Source organism: Calypte anna, chromosome 6 (genome assembly GCF_003957555.1).
Source record: "Calypte anna isolate BGI_N300 chromosome 6, bCalAnn1_v1.p, whole genome shotgun sequence".
Taxonomy (NCBI): domain Eukaryota; kingdom Metazoa; phylum Chordata; class Aves; order Apodiformes; family Trochilidae; genus Calypte; species Calypte anna.
The window spans coordinates 7,681,100-7,698,785 of NC_044252.1; the positions used below are offsets into that span (position 1 = coordinate 7,681,100).

Sequence of the window (17,686 nt, forward strand, 5' to 3'; positions counted from 1 at the left end):
GAGACAACTCTTAACCACTTCTGTGATATGAAACCAGCCTCTTTAATTTTTTTCTAATTAATTTTGCATTTGGGACATGTATTTCAAACCCTTTTCAGAAATGACAGCTGGATAGACTGATCACATGTTGTGAAACCATTTTAGGTTCCAAGGTGGTTGAGGGTATTTTTTTTGTTCTGCTTTTGCCTATTTTTTTTCCTGAACCTCTCACTCTTTTTGAGTTACCAAACTTCATCTGTATGAGGTTCTTATTTTTAATACACTGCTTTTCTAGTAGTTTGCTCTTTAATATTCCACAAGCATTTTACAAAATGCTGCTTACAGAATGTAAAATAGTGGATTTGTTGATTATTTGATGCCTCTATGTGTTTGCTGTGTGACACAAGCTCCACAGAGTATTTTTTCACTCTATGCAGAGTATCATCAATTAAAGTCTTGAAGGTGTGCATAAATATAATGTATGTGGGTGGATGTAACTGCTTTGTATAAGGTAGTGCTTGTGGAAGTATGAGCATGTGAAAGCCACCACTCCACAGCCTGCACCACGTTCGTTTCATGGGACTTCTCCGCAGAGCATGTTCCCTCCTTGGAGCGGAGGTAAGGGCTGGGGACTCAGCAGCTCCTCTGAGTACCAGTGCGGGGCTGTGAGCGCTGGAAGGGGTCGGTTCGGTTCCCCTGGGTCCGGCTGCCCGGCGCTGCTGCTTGGCATAACAAACTTTTAATGGAGTCGACGTAGGGCGGGCTGGTTCGCTGCCCTCCGCCTTCCCAAGCTCCACAGGAGGGTTTCAACCGGCATCCTGGCGGCTCCGGCTGCTTCTTGCCGCCACCCGGGCCGCAGTGCCGCGGGGCCATCGGGCAGCGCCCCGGGGCTGACCCGAGAGAGCCCGGACCCAGCACCGGGAGCCCTCACCTCGAGTCACGGCCTGCTCGGGCCCAGCGCCCCCTTCCCCTCCGGGACCGGGCAGGGCTGGGCTGCCCGTGGGGAGCCTCGCCGGCCGCGCCCTCAGAACCGCAGCGGCGACACGTTGCCCCCGGGGCGCGGGCCCGAGCGCAGGCCGCCGCGGGGAGGCGGCGGGTCCTGTTAGGCCGCGTCGTCCCGACCGCCTCCGGCCACCCCTAAGCGGCTGAGCTGCCGTGGGCCCGGCGCGGCCCGGTTCCGGCCGCCGGGTCCTTCGGGCCACGCCGAGGCCTCACAGAGCCCCGCGCATGGAGAGGCGGCCCACGCTCGCCCCACGCTCGCCCCCCGCCCGGCCTAACCCGCGCCCGGCTGCGAACTACAGCTCCCAGCAGGCACCGCGTGGGGCGGGGGACGGAATCTGCGGAGCGGGCGCATGCGCGGCGGGTTCGGCGTCGGTTGAGTAAGGCGGGGTGCGATTGGCTGGGGGCGGCGGCCGGGCGTGGGACGCGCAGTGACGGAAGGAGTGGGGCAAATGGCGGAGAGATGGTCCCGGGCCCCGTCCCGAGAGCGGCGATAATCCCGGCGCGGAGGAAGCGGCGCCGGAGGAGACGGCGCCGGGGGTCCTAACGTCCGCGCTACCCCGGGAGGGTCCCGCCGCCGGGGGTGGGGCGGAAGCGTCCCGTCGGCGAGCGCCTTTCGCAGGCGGTAGATCGGCGGCCAGAAACCGCGGCGAGAGCCACATCCGCGGCGCCGCCCGGAACGCGCCGGGCCCGCGCCCCGGGCCCGCCCCCCCCACCAAACCCGACGCCGAGGTAGGTGCTGCGGGAGGAGGCGGCGGGGGCGGCCGCCCGGGCCCAAGGTCTGTGCGGGCGGAGGAGCAGGCCCCGGCACGCTGGCGGCTGCGAGCCACCGGCCCCTGCCCCCGGCCCGGTCCCACTTCCGGAGCGGCGGCGGGGGCCGGGGCCTGGTGGGGCGTGGGGGGGGACAACCGTGGCCGCCCCCGGCCCGCCGGGAAGTTTTTGTGACGGGAGTTGCGGGACTTTGCTCTGGGGGTGAAGTGCGGCCGGGGCCGAGTGGGGGGGGTGCGGCCTACGAAGCCAGCGGTCGGCGACGGGTTGTGCCGTTCCCCCCGTTCCGCGGGCAGCCCCGTGGCCCGGGGACTTGTGTAATGGGGGTTGGTTTTCCTGTGGGCAGGGGGGAGGGGGTCGGAGAGTAAGGGAAATGACATCAGAAATCGCCTGGCGTGTACGGTGGGGTGACCCGGTTCCGCTAGCACCCCCCTCCCCCGCTGCCTCAGGGGGAGGGAGGGAAAAAAAAAATTAAAAAAAAATCCTGTCACCGTGGGATTTCATCAGCTCCTTCTGCCTCTGTGCATTTAACCTATTTTTCTTTACTTTGATTACGTAAGAGGAGCGGTGTGGAGAGGAGCAATGAGTAGGACGGCTAATGGGCTTTCTGGGGAATTAGTCGGGTTTTTTTTATGTCTATCTGGTCTTCCGAGAGAGCTCAGGGAAATGAGGAAGGGTTGTTTCGATTTTTTTGCTTGTGTTTAGGGTTCTTGCACTGCTGCAAATATTCCAGCTCAATACAGGAGAGAGAGGCAGGGAGTGGAAACTGAGTGAAATAGGCCAAGTTTCTAATTTCTCACTGAATAAAAATCAAGGGAATATTGTAAATAAAGAGCAAAAATCCTGTTCTGCTTCTGTTCCCATGAAAGGAGGTCTATCTGTATTTCCTTATTTGTAATCTCAGCCTAAGATAAGAATTTATAACATAGTGTATTTATATTTTCCTGATTTTCTTTTAACCTTTTAACTGAATGTCCTTTTTTTTTTTTTATTTTTGACATTTTGATTCCTTATGGGATGATCCTAATTTTTAAACTTAGAAACAGGAAAATGTAGATTGAGGTGGTCTACTTTCTGAAAATGAAATCCTCTTGAATGAAGGAGTCTTCTCTTTAACAGTGCAAGTCATTATTTAAATCTACCATTATATTTGCAGACATTGGCATTGGAAATGTGGTATTGAAAGTTCTATTGAAAGGCTATAGAAGAAGAAAATGTTTCTTTTTTTTAATTTCCTGTAAGAGTAGTATAGAAACTGAGATACTAAATATATGGCCTTAGTTTCTGCAGCTCTAAAACCTGGCCTTTCTGGTATAAAACATGTTTGTTAGTAATGCCAGTATTTCAATTATTAGCAAAAGAAGACTGGTAATTTTGATTTGTTTTACCGTTCCTTTTCTGAAGTACACGGGGGAGTTTTAATTTTGCTGTTGGATGGAAATTAGAGGATCAGAGCTACCAGCAGGAGAGGGGAAAAAAAAAGGAAAGTAGTTTGGCAAGGATGCATTTGAAGCAGCACAGAGTGGGCTGTTGACACTGTGTGGGAAAAAGAGGGTGGTGGGGTTAGATAATGGTATCTGCTGGAACAATTCAGAAGCAGTCTGCAGAATGGTGTTTCTCAGCAGAATTCTGGGCAGTAGATAAGCACGTCTTCAGCATCCATCTGCTGAACTGCTGGGGAGAAGAATGGTGGTTCTTATATCTCTTCTGCATTGCACTATCTGTCTGGTAAACTTCTGAAGTTCAAATTTGATCCATTTAATTCACTTAAAAATGAATCAAACATGGGTGATGTGATGAATTATTCAGTTCATATCTAAAGTGAAGGTTGGCCTGGTCTGATGAAGGGAGACTGTATAATTATTATTAAATGGGCTTGCTAGAGCAAAGTGATAGAAAAGACATTTCTGGAAACCAGTCTGGATATTTTGGCAGTAGCTTATCTAGCACTTCAGGTCAAGAAACTTGAGAGTGTCAAGATGAAAACTCAAGTAAGGAAGAAAGACAGTATATCACATATTCAGAGGAATAATAATAATAAAACCAGTTGTCTTGAACTAATGGATCATGTGGTTAATTTATTAGTGATGATCTTAAATTCTGTATTTTATATAGTTTATATGAAGGCAGTTTACACTTCTAAAAATGGATTTTGATTCTACAGCTCAAATGTCCTTTTTTCTTAACAGCCTTTTTTCCAGTATGGAGAATAATTTTAGAGAGAAAGCTGGACTTGACTAGATTCAGGCTGACTGTAAAGAATTCCAATTTCCTATTAATGTTTGGGGAAGACAAAAAACCAAACCAAACAAAAAACGAAACAGAGAGAGAGGTGCTGGTTACAAAGCAGATATAATCGGTTTGTGTTTTTATGTCATTTGTCCAGTAGTTGAAGTATTTGTTTTGGGAAAAATAAACAAACTGATATGTCCTCTTCTCTCTTGAGCTAAATAAAAGTAGGAGTAGAACACATGAATGATGTATTCCTGTTTAATCTGTTTATATTTAAACTTTATTCTCCTCAGGGAGCAAACTGTGAATCGGGCTGCTGTTCAAACAGTCAGCAAACAGTCATGATTTATGTTGAGCTGCATAAGGTGTCCTTCCCTGTTCTCAGAAATGGATTGAGAAGTCCTGTCCCTTGGTCTATCAGATTTATTCATGGGGCATTGCTGTTGTGCCAGTCTTTACCATGACTGTGCAGATGGTACAAACCACATCTTATGGTTGTGCTTACTAAGTAAGTCTGAGTGTGCAAGAAGAACAGGGGGTGAAGTTGTCATCGTTAGTTGTGATTAATTGATATTTAAAGCATCTACAGCAACCTGAAGTATTCTGGCAGGTTTTTCAATTTAACTTGAAATAGTTTTTTAAAAGCTATACTGTGTTACTGGATTCTAGCAGAGAGCTGCATGTTCAAGTGTGGTGAAAACAGTTCATTTTTTTGGTGATGTTTTGTGAAAGCAGTGCCATCTAGACTTGAAAATAAAAAAGTCAGAGCAAAACATTAAAATAGTGTATTCATGGTAGTTTTTTCTTCAGGATCCTATGTGCCATTGTTTTATAAATGTGCAAGTAACTGAATTTTGAGTTAAGTTGGTAGATCTGTTACTTATTGCAGAAACTTTTGATATAAAAGACATTTACATGTGAATGGATTAATCTACAGAAAGAAGCAGATGATCTCTCTGTTGCTCCTGTGAAATATACATTCCTGCTACTTGGAGGCTCAATTAAGGATGCAAATACAATAATTTGTACTAAAAAAGTTGGTGAATTCATGTTTCTTCTTTCTTTTCCAACAGAGAATATGAAACAGGAGCCAAAATGACATCCCGATTTGGAAAGACCTACAGCCGGAAAGGGGGAAATGGGAGTTCCAAGTTTGATGAAGTATTTTCCAACAAACGGACCACCCTTAGTACAAAGTGGGGAGAAACCACCTTCATGGCCAAATTAGCACAGAAGAGGCCCAGCGTCAAACCAGATGTTTCTGAAGTTCCTAAAAAACCCAAAGTTGAAGATGAGGTAACTGAGGATCCATTTGGGTTTGACAGTGATGAAGAATCTCTTCCTGTGTCTTCAAAGAATGTGTCACAGGCTAAAGGCTCCTCTCAGCTGGAACCTGGTGAAGCTGCTCCGTCTGAGGACTTCACTCCTCTACTTGAAGCTAACAGCAGAATTAATCAGCCAGACAGTGGAGAAAATGTTGCATCCAACAAATGCATATCTTTTGACAATGCTGTTCCTCTCTTAAAAGAAAAGGGTGCAAGCAAAACTGTGGAAGATGGAGAATGCAAAGGCAGCAGTGCTAAACTCTTAACTGCAGGTATGTTTACTCAGCTGTCCAGATAGTTGTTACCCTCCAGTTTTTACTGATCTAAATCTAAATTTTGTGTTTTGAGGGCCTTTGTTAAGTGCTCTAATAAAACTGCAATCATTAATTCTTAATTGGAAAGGTTGCTCTATTTAACTAAAAATTCCAGGAAGTATTCTGCGTTTTACGCATTGGTCTGACGTCCTTAGCACTGTAATCTGTATGTCTGCAAATTGAAATACAGTGCTTTAGATTTCAATGTAATATGTTAGTAGAATTTGAATAGGCTGGAATAATAATCTTCCTTTTCTAAAACTTGTTCTGCACTCAGTACATTTATGATTTTTAACATACATATTTTAACATACATATTTTTAAGAGTGATGAGTTGGTAATAGCATAATGCTTTACCATTATCAATATAAACCAGAAACCTGTCAAAGTTTTAGGGGCTGTTTTCATGCTCTGAAGTGTTTGTCTATTAATACTTTTGAGGAGGGAATTAAAAAACCCATGGAACTGAACATTACTGTAGTCTTGATCTAGTTACTTTTGGACAAGATCCAGTGTTCTATCTCACTGGAAGTTTTCTTATACTGGGCTGATTAAACTACAGCTGCTAAAATAGTGCTGGAAATCACAATAAATGAACCTTGATGAAGATGATGCCTACTGACTTGCTCTGGGTTATCATAATTAACGAGTACTTTTTTAACTCTGAATTCTCAGATATAGTTACCTTAACCCTAGGATCAGAAATTCAGGTGGACTTGTTCAGTTGTAATACAGTGGACAAGATGATGCTGAAATGTGGAAGATATGTTTGGTTTATTTATTTACAAGATAATTTTATTAGTGAAAAAACAAATGTTGATTCAAACTGTACTTTGAACATGTTGGTGGATGTGTGGCTCTCTTTTCATCTTAATCTTGATTTTGCTGATGAAATATTTCCTGCTTTTGTGATGTTTTTGTGCAGTTTATTTATCTGTAAGTATGATCCACCTTCATTCTGGAAACATAATTTAAGTTTTGCTAGGCCTGAATGTAAGTTTTCAAAGAGATTTTATCTCCCAGTATTTACAAGGAGAAGAAATACTAATGAGTTTCCTTGGTTGTTCATGAGAGATTATAGTAGAGCAGGTTTTACAGTGAAGTGGATTCCATGGAGAAAAACCTTTCTAGAACATTATTTTTCAGGTTGTAAAAGAAAACGTGGAAGCTGTGAGGTAAAAATGTGATAAGAGCTCTGAAAATTCATAGTGTGAAAGGCCAAGAGGAACAGACTCCAGAGTCTGACCAGAAAGTTTCACTGGTGCTTCCTGGTTCCAGTAGCATGGAAAATAATAAACAACAATATTTAGCACAAATAAACCTTTTTAATTCGATAGCTACTTAAGTTTTAGAACTCCTTGTTAGGCAGTATTGTATATATCATAAATATATACAGCTCTGAAAGGAAAAGGTGGTGAAATATTGATGGCAGCCTCAGGTAGTAAAGGGCAGTGGCTTCACAGCAATGACTTGATCTGATGATGTTGTTCTTTCAAAATTTATTAGATTCTGGTCATAGCCAGTCAAATGAAGGTAAAGGCCCATATCATATCTTTATTCAGAATTTAAATTCAACTGAGAATCTCTGCAAAGCATCCTAGCCTTTAAAAAGGGATAAAGAAACAAGGATTGTAATCTGGATTATAGTTTTTAATTTGGACAGTTAGTGTAAATGAAACTTGAGTGGTTTAAGCAGCTATTATGCTTGTGTGTAGACTGGTCCAAAATAAATAAAAATTGTCTCTGTACATCACTCACAATATTGAGCAATTAGAGATAGTGACAAAGCCAACTTTGTTATATTGACTGCTAAGTAAAGTTTGGTCTGAGGCTGTCTTTTGGAACTGGAGAGATAAATTTCACTGACTTGGAGGTGGGGGTATGAGAGATGAAGGAAATTGGGGGTTAAAATTCAGTAACCAAAGACTGTTTCTTGTTGTGTGGTATAGTATATGTACTTCTGCTTTCCTGTTCTCACCCTCCCTATAATAATTTTACCCTTCCTGGTAACTTCTGAACTCCATCAGGTTCAACCAGATTTGTTCAGAGGGCTTATAGGTCCTCAAGACAGCAAGCTCTTCTATTCCTGAGGATGAAAAAAACCAAGAAAAGAAAAAAAAAAAGCGAGTGGATAGAATAATATTAATATTCCCATTGTGAGACACACTGCAATGTGAGCTCAACCTTAACCCACATACAACACTGTGTCTCTAGGTACAGGAAACTAGGCTGCATTGGTACTGGTGGTCAGGAAAGTGGTAACTTGTTTGAAGGAAATTTGCAAGTCCTTGTCCTGTAGGTGAATTAAGGTGTCAAGACTTTGATGACATGTGCCATCATTCTGTCTTACTTCTTAACCAAAGTGAAATAGTTAAGAAGTAGAATAAAGTGAAAATTGTGACTTACCATGGCTAAAGGCTAGCAGAGACAGTTTACCCTGTAAATTTTCCAAATGTTTTATCCTTCTTATGTCCATTTCTTTGGACAATAAAATGTAGGTGATGCAATGTCAGTTAATTTTAACTAATGTGTGATATTAAGAGAGTCCATCTTTTGAGTTGTTTTAATAGTTGTGCAACCCTGTAACAGAGTTGAGAATCTGTATTTTTTATTTGAAATTGTATGTAATAGCCTTTAGCTACTGCTTGTATCAATCTCATTTTAAAGGCTTTGAGAAGCTCTTAATATGGAAAGCTTCTCATAATCTTACCCTAATGTTGCTTGATCAAGACTTAGTACTGTCAGAACAATGTTCATGAGTAATCCTATACCTAACAGGTAATTTATATAAAGGAGGAGTTCAGGTAGATTAGAAATAGGAAAAGAATATTCAATATTAAGTGTTACTCTTAGACCATTTTTGTTAAGGTAGGAAGACTTTGTAGCTAGAAACTAAGTCATGTTATTGGAAAAAAAATAATACAGTTCATATGAAGCAAGAATGCAACAGATAGAAGATGTGGGGTTTTTTTGTGAGAGTCTTACAGTAGGGTAAGGTGAGTACTGCAGAGCAGTACTGGGATTTCAGAAACACTTTGACTTTTTGTGTTTTTTTGGGTTTTTTTCAACTGTTAAGCTTATTTATTAGGCCATAGACCCAAATGGATTTATACTAAATGCACCACACACAAGCTTTAAAGCAAAAACACATAACAGCCTTGTAGAGCAAATTATGAGGTGCTAGTTTTAAAAAAAAGTAACTTTATTCTTAGAATATTTGACTCAGGCCTTTGGAGGGCCTAGTTGAAGCTGATGCTGTTCATCAGAGAAGACACTTGGGTCAAGAGATATCTCAAATGTTTGCATGATGTGTCTCATCTTTACACAGCTCATATTCCTGTTCGTGGATTATGAAATAAAACTTTTTAACATTAACTCTAAGTTAAAATATTAGGTATTTAATGATGCTTTTAAGGAAGAAGTATTTCAGTTGGGTGTGGATTAAGTCCATTTTAAAACCTATGAGGTTATTTATTGAAAATACATTTTGCTTGCAATGGAGAAATAGAAAATAGGATGGCTTAAAATGTCTTTTCAGAATGCAGAGCAGTGTAGGAATAGTATCCCTTTCTGCTGTGTTGTGAATTCTAAATACAGATTTTGAGGATATTGTCTTGGCAATGCCCTTTGAGGCTTTTTAAGGTTAAAAGGATCAACTATTGTATGTAAAGTATTTGTGGTACTTTCATTATTTTTTTTTTCATAAAATTTAGAGTCATTATGAAAGTAGCTATTCTGTATCTTCTATATACTGGTATTCAAGGTAGCCTTTGTTCTGGAAGTAGTCTTCCTCTTGGTGCTGTAAGGAAACATTTACTTCTTGCAGTTCTGTCATTCTAGTTGTTGGTGCCCTCATTTTTCATGTGGGGCTCATGCACATAGTGGTAGCAAATCAAAATGGCAGCTTCAGTCCTTCTTAATAATTTGTGCTTATGCAGTGCAGGAGTGAAGGGACAACTGTGCTTAACTCCTTCAGAACACAATATGCAGAATCCAGTTATGTTTAGTTCCTTGATAAGCATACTGAGTGATAAGAGCAATTTGCAGATGGTTGTTCTGCAGGGTACCTATTTCAAGTCATCAGCGGTGTGCCCAGCAGACTATCCTGATAGTACCTTTGCTAAGTGTCTGCAAAGTCTCTGCATCCTGATTATGTGGGTGGAGGAGTCCTAATCTTCAGAGTCAAGTTTCAGCTTCACAAATACAAATTTGTTCCATAATTACATTTGACAAGAATTGACAAGGTGTTCCTTTCATATTGTTTCAGAGCTTTGTTTTGTGTTTAAGGGTGACATGGACACTTAAGATAATAGCAAGGTTTGAGTAAACCTTCTTCCCCTACAGAGTTGCTAAGTGTAATTTTTTTACCTCTTGAGGAAAGATTTCAGTTATTTTCTGCCCCAAAAATGGAGCAAAAAGTTGGGACAAACTGAATGAGGTCTGAGCCTTTGGCTGTCTTAGGAGACAGCTGGCAGCAACCACGATTAAAAAGAACTGCAGCTGTGCTCTGGCTGGCTGAGAGCATTCTGAAGCTGATAGGAGGGAAGGGGAAAGCTCTGCCAGAAAATATGTATGCCCATAGAATTTCAGTGTTAGAAGGTTTGTTTAGGTGGCAGTAGTTACACTGGGTACACAGATAGCTGGGATCTAGCCAGAAGTCCTCTCTTCTTCATTTGTGGCTTGGTTTTTTTTGTTTGCCCCTTTTTAAGATATCCATTTTCCATTTACCCGCAGGATTTTTTTGCTGTGTCAGTAGCCTCAGTTCAAACTGGTGTGATAGTTGTTTTTGGGTTGTTTGGCTTTTTTTGCTTTGGCAGTCTTAACAGTTTACTTTTACTTTTTTACTTTAAGACCTAAGTATTTCGGAAGGAATCTTCTGATTTCTGCAACTTTTTTCTTAAGGACAGGGAAGTTTGTATGTATGTCCCTTTACAGAGCACGTGAAACTTTTTTCCTCATAACCAGTAACTCCCTCTTCCCAAACAACAGTGAGATTCTCAATTCCTTTTTTGTAATCCATTCTTTTAAAATAATTCTTTCTTTATAGACTTGTACAGTGCATGGTTAGTTTTTAAAAGGTCAGACTTTTGACTCCTTTTTTTTTTTGTGTTTAAAAAGTGGAAATAACTGCATTCAAAACAGTTGGTCAGTGCTTGTAGAAAGAAAATCCTGTTAACATGCATACCTCCTCAGCAGGCCAAAGCATACAGGAAACAGTTGGTAAGGAAGCCATTTCAGGTTCAAACAGCTGAGATCTTACTGTATGGAAAGTGCTTTTCTAGCTCAAATTTAACTGGTATTTACTTTGAAGAAACTACTGCTGTATTCAGTAAAGAGTTTCAACATATTTATCTGCATTATCCAAATTCAGACTGACTTATCCTAAGGATAAATTTATTTTGGTAGTTATTAGTGCCATATAATATGGTTTAATACTTTTTTGTGAGGACTCAAAACTAGAGTCAGTGGAAACAGGCTCTTTTGGCACATGCCAGCCCCCTGTGTTGCAAATGACACTTTGTGTTGTTTTCCCTGCAAGGAGGAAGCAGTGTTTCCTGAACAAGCTTTCTCCTGCTGCTATGAGCAAAAGATGCCCTTCTGAGCTACCAGTAAGGGAGATTGTGTCTGTTTCACTGGACTTTCCATCAGAGGTGAACACAGTACAGGTAGTTGAGGCTCTGACATCTCTTGTGTTACAGAGGACTTCTGAGTGTTCTTCTGACACTCAGGTTTGATGTTGCACAATTTTTCATCTCTTCTGGACCATTGTATTTTTAGATTTCTAACTAAGTGGTCTTTTCTGTGGTGTTGTAGAGTCTATCAAAGCTTAATTCTTTGCTGGAAGACCTGAAATAGTGGGGGTTTTTTTCTATAGGAAGGGGGTTTAGCATTCTTTACTAAAATTGCAATTTTGTCCTTAATTTGAGAGAGTTGTGGATTTTGCATGTACGTTGAATGTGGGCATTAATAACGTGCTGCGTGGTATGATGGGTTTTTACATATCCATGTCTGTGTAGTCACACTGTAATTTATACTCTTTTGAATGTGTATAGATACAGATGTGAGGAAATGTTTAAAAAGTCACATTTTTCTTGTAAATATGTATGCACCAGAAGGAAAACAAACTTTAAAGGAAGTTTTTGGAATGTTGTAGAAGAGTTTTAAGCAAGATTAGAAAGAAGAGTGAAGGAAGGATGATATTTATTACAGCTGTCAAAAACAAGCTGTAAGAATGTAAGTGCAACTTGGTTAAAAATACCTGGGGAAAAAAAAAGGAGTGGAAGTGCAAGGGAAGCTGTAAGGCTTTGATTTGATAAATATTGAGAGGCTGGATACAGCTGATGACAGCATTCTGTGTCAGTTTTAGTGATTTTTTTTTTTTTTCTATTTAATTGGAGGAGAAAATGCTATTAGTAATGAAGGAGTAAATTAGTAATTTTGAGGTGGACTGTGTTTCCCTCATAAATGGCAAGAAGAAGGGAAAAGCAGCTCAACCAGAACGTTACTTTAAAAACAGCATCTTCCCAAAATGTTGAAATTGGGCCTGAGATGAAGGCAAGTGATGAGGGCTGTGAATATTTTCTGCACAAGAGGGAAGGTGGTCACATCAGCCTGCACACCAGTGAAAGGTTTCCATTGCCACTGAAACACAAGAATTTAAAAAAACCCAAAAAACTAGCTGTACACTAGGTGATAGGAGGTATCATTTTTGCACAAGAATAAGAAAACCTTTCAGGATGCCTGCTGGTAGCATATTTTCCCAATGGAAAAAAAGCCTGTGAGGAATTACTTCTTAGGGCTTGATCAGGGGCCAAGGTAAGAAGCAATAATACTGTGGCTGGGGTTCAGTCTTTGACAGGGTGGAGCCACAGCAAGGGGGCTGCTCTGCCAACAGCAGCAGAACAGTTCCTGTTCTGAAGGCATGAAATTCTGTTAGGTTCATGAAATATGAAAATAATGGTTTATTAGAGATGCTGAGCGCTGTGTTTCCAAACTGAAAGGCTACATTACAACCAGCTGATTTGAGAAAAGGTATCCTCAGTCTCACAAGCCCTGTGTTTAGAAGAACAGCTGCTCTAACTGAATTGATGTAATGTGAATAAGGTCTTTTTTTGTACATAGTCTTAATAGATAAGAAAAATCTTCTAATATAAATTGCCTTAGAATTTAGATATTCTAGGTCCTGGAAAGGAAAAAAACCCAAGCAAAGTATTCTTAAGGAAAAATAAATAGCTCTGTGATGGTAGTAAATTAAATCTCATCACTTCAGGATTTTCTTTGAAATTCTTTAAAAGAAGATGCCTCTGAAAACATCTGCAAATAGGCAAAGAATGTCAATCCAATCTGCAGGCAAGCTTGTTGGGTAGTCATTTTGATTCAAAGAGAGTAAAGAACTAAAATTACTTAAGAATTTGTACTCATGGCTGTGGATATGGTGGTTCTGGAATTTTAATTTAGTGATTGTCAGCTGTGAAACTGGTCTTGAGAGTCTAATCTTCTGAGGCTTGCACGCTTCTTACCTTCTGTTTATGCCTGCTAACATTCTGTGCTGCATTTTGTGATCTTAGTCATCAATGGATAATGGTGGATCCAAGTAAACTTTTCACATTCCATACAATCATGCATTTTATATCCATAAGATGTTTTCTGTGTTTCCCAGCTGTTTAGTTATAGGCATAAAATGGATCAAAGGAGTTTAGCTTGTAACCTTTTCTCCTTACCAACCAAAACATTTCATTGCCAATGTAGAGAAGGAGAAACTGTAATGCAATTAGTTTTCTTACTTGGAGAAAAGTATGGCTTCTCTGAAGATTCATTTTTTCTTTTAGCTTGGTCAGCTTCAAGTGATAAAGTGATGTAGCTTTATGCTTGGGAACACTGATGATGGTGTAACAGAGCCCTAAGAAATGTTTGAGTGTTCAGGAACATCAGTCAGGGCTGTAGCTCATAATGAGCTTAACAGACTGTTCCCTACGTGCTGTGTCAGTGGTCTGTTCATGAGCCTGTTAGTAGCTCTCTGTAGCACGAGGGATCTGAAGGCCCCAGATACAATTTTTTTTTTTTTAAGCTTACTGCTTTTTTTCCTTGATGTTTCATTTTCTTGCTTTTACATATATCTGGGTAGTCAGATTCTATTTGAGGAAAAGTAAAGAAGAATAGAAAATTGGTATCATGCCACCTGTCTGTCCATTTAAAGATTGCGGTGGTATTGACTAACATCTGTACTTTTGAAATGAATTCTCTGGATTTGTATGGCTAATACTAAAATAAAACTAGTTTCAGTTTGTAGTTTTATTTTGAGTGTTTAACAATTCAGTCATATTCCATTAAAATTAAGGCTTCTACATATGGTTAACCCAGCAAGGAAATGAATAAGATCTTGCAGTACAAAAGCTGTGGAAGGCATTATGTTTTCACTCAAAGCCTGAAGAATGCTTTGGTTAGCATTCAACAAGAACTGCTAGAAATGAGATAACACTAACCTGGAGTTCAAGTTAGAGCTAACAAATAACACTGGCAATAAGTAGAAGAAATAAGAATAAATAAGAATATAAGAAAGAAGAAAAATAGAAGAAATATGGCTTTTTTGTTTGTTTTGTTGTTTTGTTTTGCATATGCAATCTTATTTTGACATGTTAATAAGTTTTCTTAGCATGGCTCATATTGACTCTCCTTTTGTATTTTTCAATTTCTTAATAACATTTGTGCTTGTTAGTCAGTTTTGATCCAACTTTGAGTGGCAAGGAGAGATTTCAAAGATATAATGCTATTTCAAGTGTCACGAAAAATGGTGGTGGGAAAAACTGAGTTGAATTGATGAATCTGTTCTCTTACCTTTCTCTCCATGCTGATAAGAATAATATCATTGTATCTTGGTCCCTAATCCATTTTAAAAGGCAGCAGCAAGCTGACTAGCCAGCACATGTTGCTGCACATGATCTTTGGTGTGTACTGTCTCATGCCTGGTCAGACAGGTTGGTGTTGAGGAGGCTGTGGGGGTGGTTGTTGACCTGTGGAGCAACAAGCTTTGTTAGTTCTGTGAGCCCTCTGTTCAGGAGAGAAATTTACACTCAGAGACATTGCTTTGTGCTCAGAGTAGCTTTTAAGTAGTAAGTAAGGTACTGCTGTCATTGAATTGGTAACAAAAGAATCTGGTGTTTAACTTTAGGCAATTAATGTTAGACTGTTAATGATGTTCTCAGTTTTAGGGAGCTGAAAAAGATGTTTTCAGCCTTAGACCCAAGCAACTCCAGTCTTGTAAGTTAAATGGAAATTAAATTGAAATGGGGATAAGGCTGGAGGATACATTTGTTGATGGCTGGTGTGGATTTTGGAATGTTTACCAAGAGCATTTAGTTTTGGAAGACTTCTTCCCATGACTTTCTTTTGGATTCCATCTTGGTAAATGATGTACCCTAAGGATAAGGCTATAAAATTGTTAAATCTTGCTCTTTCAGTAGTTAATGGTGAAAGTGTTACCTTTTCTTTGAACTTCAGTGTTTCCTCTTCAAGTAGAAAGGGTCCATGAAACTCTTGATCTCCTGTCAGAAATTGTACTAATTGTTCTTATGGCTTCCCCTTTCTGCATTAACACTGCTTTTAGGTGCTGCTGGGAGCAGATTTTGATCAACTTTGAATTAATGCAAGGGTAAATGCCATCATGGTGACCAGGAATGAGGGTGCTTTCTTGTATTGTGCACCTTCTAAATGTGTAATGCTGTGGGATCAGTCAGTCATACCAATAAGAGTTTCTGTAAGTGTTCTAGCATGTCATCAGTTAGGCTGTTACGAGAAAAATACCAGTTTGAGCTGTCAAAAAAAACCTGTGAAGTTGTCCAGACAAAAAGGTAAGTAGCTCTAGTTTGACAGAGCAGAGTAACACTGGCAAGATGTGTAACACACACTGGAAAAGCACTTGAGGTTCCTGGGGCCACTTGTGCAACCTTTTAAGCACCTGTTGTCTAGTCCCCATTCCTCTTTCTCCCTAGGTACTTCCAAGTAGTTTCCTAGTATTCTGTACCTCCTTCCACCAGTAGGAAGACTTTGTGCTAATTACTCGTTGAACTGTTTCTCATGATAGCTGCCAGTTTGCCTGGGCTCAGTGGTGCAGCTATGTGTAATGCAGCTACATTTTGCCTGTTGCTTTTGATCTCTTGATGCTCATGTCCTGGGATCACAGAAAACAGCCTTGTATTTAGAGATGCTGTTGGTCAGTGTCTGTCACAGCTGCTGCTTGTACCAGTAACTTCCCCTTCAGTGTACTTGTTATTACCAGATGTCATTACCAGAAGTAACAAATGTGTTCCACTCACTCTAAGCAGTGGGGGAGAACCTAAGGTCAAGTTCAGAATTTCTCATATTTTTGCATTTTAAAAAACGTTTGTATCTGTGTTTCTTTGCTGTGTTGTATGCAGTATAAAGTGACTGAAATCACCCTATTAAGAGAAATTCAGATGGTCTTCTTACTGGTTCTTCTAGCAAGTTCTTTTTCTTACTTAATCATCAATTCAGAAGCTAAATATTTTTAGTTACATGACTATGAGAGATTCCTTAGTGTCTCTTTTTCATGTTCCTTGCCTGTGCTAGAAGGCAGCTTGAATTAGTACCAGAGGTCTAGTTCAACTGGTCTAGCATGGCTTTTGCTTTGGAAAATCTATTTGCCTTCACTCTTGTTGTTCTTTAAGATGATACATAATTAAATATTAAAGGTGAGAAGCATATTGTAGTTGTCTGTCAATTAGTAACTTGCCTTTTTTTCTTTGTAATATTCAGTTTAAAACATTTGTTTTATGGATGCTATAGAATTAAAAAAGTTGATTCTCTTATATTATGACCTTTTCTGAAAGCCTGCAAATTGACCTTTCACTGTCTCAAAAAGTTTGTAATTACATGGTGTCTTATTATTATGCTCAAATTAAATGTTTTGTGGGTGGAGAGGTATTACTTCCTTTTCTCATAGTACAATAAAGAAATAGTAATTCCTCTGATGGCTATTGAGAGGTAGGCATTAGTTTCTTAAGAGGAAAACATTTTAAAATAAGGGTGAGATGTGTTATGGATACTTTATTTTTTCATTAAGTTGAAATCTGAGACATCCTCCAGCTAAAGGATGTAGGTGTCTTAAAAAAAACAACACAAAAACCAAAAAACAACCAAGCCTAACAAAAAAAAAAAACCCCACAATAGCCCCCGACCTTAAAAAAATTAAGTTTAGAACTGTGTCTTCTTTTGTACATGACCTTGAAGATGGAAAGGCAAGAGTTAGTTCCAGTATAGATAGTTGTGGTAGCCATGAGGCATTTTCTCTCTTGTGGAATATATAGAATAGCATATATTTACTATATAGCATTTGTTTCATCTAATGAGTGCTTATATTGCATAAGTATTCTTTAATATGAGCAGAGTATTCTCTTAGTATCCAATCTAAACAATAACAGTGAGCTTAGATGTGCATTTGTTCAATGTTTAAAGGCTTCTTAAAGAGAAAGCAAAGGGTTTATTACTGGAAAAGTTTAATTTCTTGTGGTTTATGAACTTGATTTTTTTGTTCCTAATGGTCCCTTTAGCTGACTCGGAGAGTAATGACCATAATCACTTTAGTGTAGATTTGTGAAGTTTGGTTTTGTCCATCCCTATGTGAAAATATGTCAGTGTGTTTGGTAGGAAAGGGTAGAAGTTTGTCCTCCCCTCCCCTTTTTTTTTTATTTAATTAATCAACAATACTTGAACCATCCCTGTCTTGCTAGTGACATAAACTAGAGCATAAAATAATTGATGTTCAATTAATTGATGTTCAATTTAGACCTCCCAGTTAGGTAGATTGCTTCTCTCATAATCTGGTAATTAAGTTCTAGAGATTTAGACAGAAAACAAATAATAATTACTATGGAAGATTGTTAAGGTTCTTAGAAACATTGTACTAGTACATGGGTGGGCAAAAAAAAAAGACTCTGGTGGATTATACTATTTATAGTTATATGCTGTTCCTGATCCAGAATTACTTGGGAGACTTACTGTGGTGTTTGAGCCCTGAAAGAATCCCATCTTAAAATTGGGAGGAGAATTTAC

General features: G+C 39.9%; 1 protein-coding gene across 3 annotated transcripts in view; it reads left to right on the top strand.

The window, feature by feature from the left end:
- WAPL (WAPL cohesin release factor) overlaps window positions 1-17,686 on the top strand; it is a 141,895-nt gene that overhangs the window by 71,356 nt on the left and 52,853 nt on the right. The window contains exons 1-2 of one of the 3 annotated variants that reach the window (XM_030452779.1): window positions 1,410-1,710; window positions 5,052-5,575. In XM_030452779.1, the coding sequence (XP_030308639.1) occupies window positions 5,074-5,575 (502 nt within the window). In that variant the 5' untranslated portion in view covers window positions 1,410-1,710; window positions 5,052-5,073. Of the gene's footprint in view, window positions 1-1,409; window positions 1,711-5,051; window positions 5,576-17,686 lie in introns of those variants that run through there. The other 2 variants (XM_030452781.1, XM_030452780.1) reach the window with 2 other exon arrangements.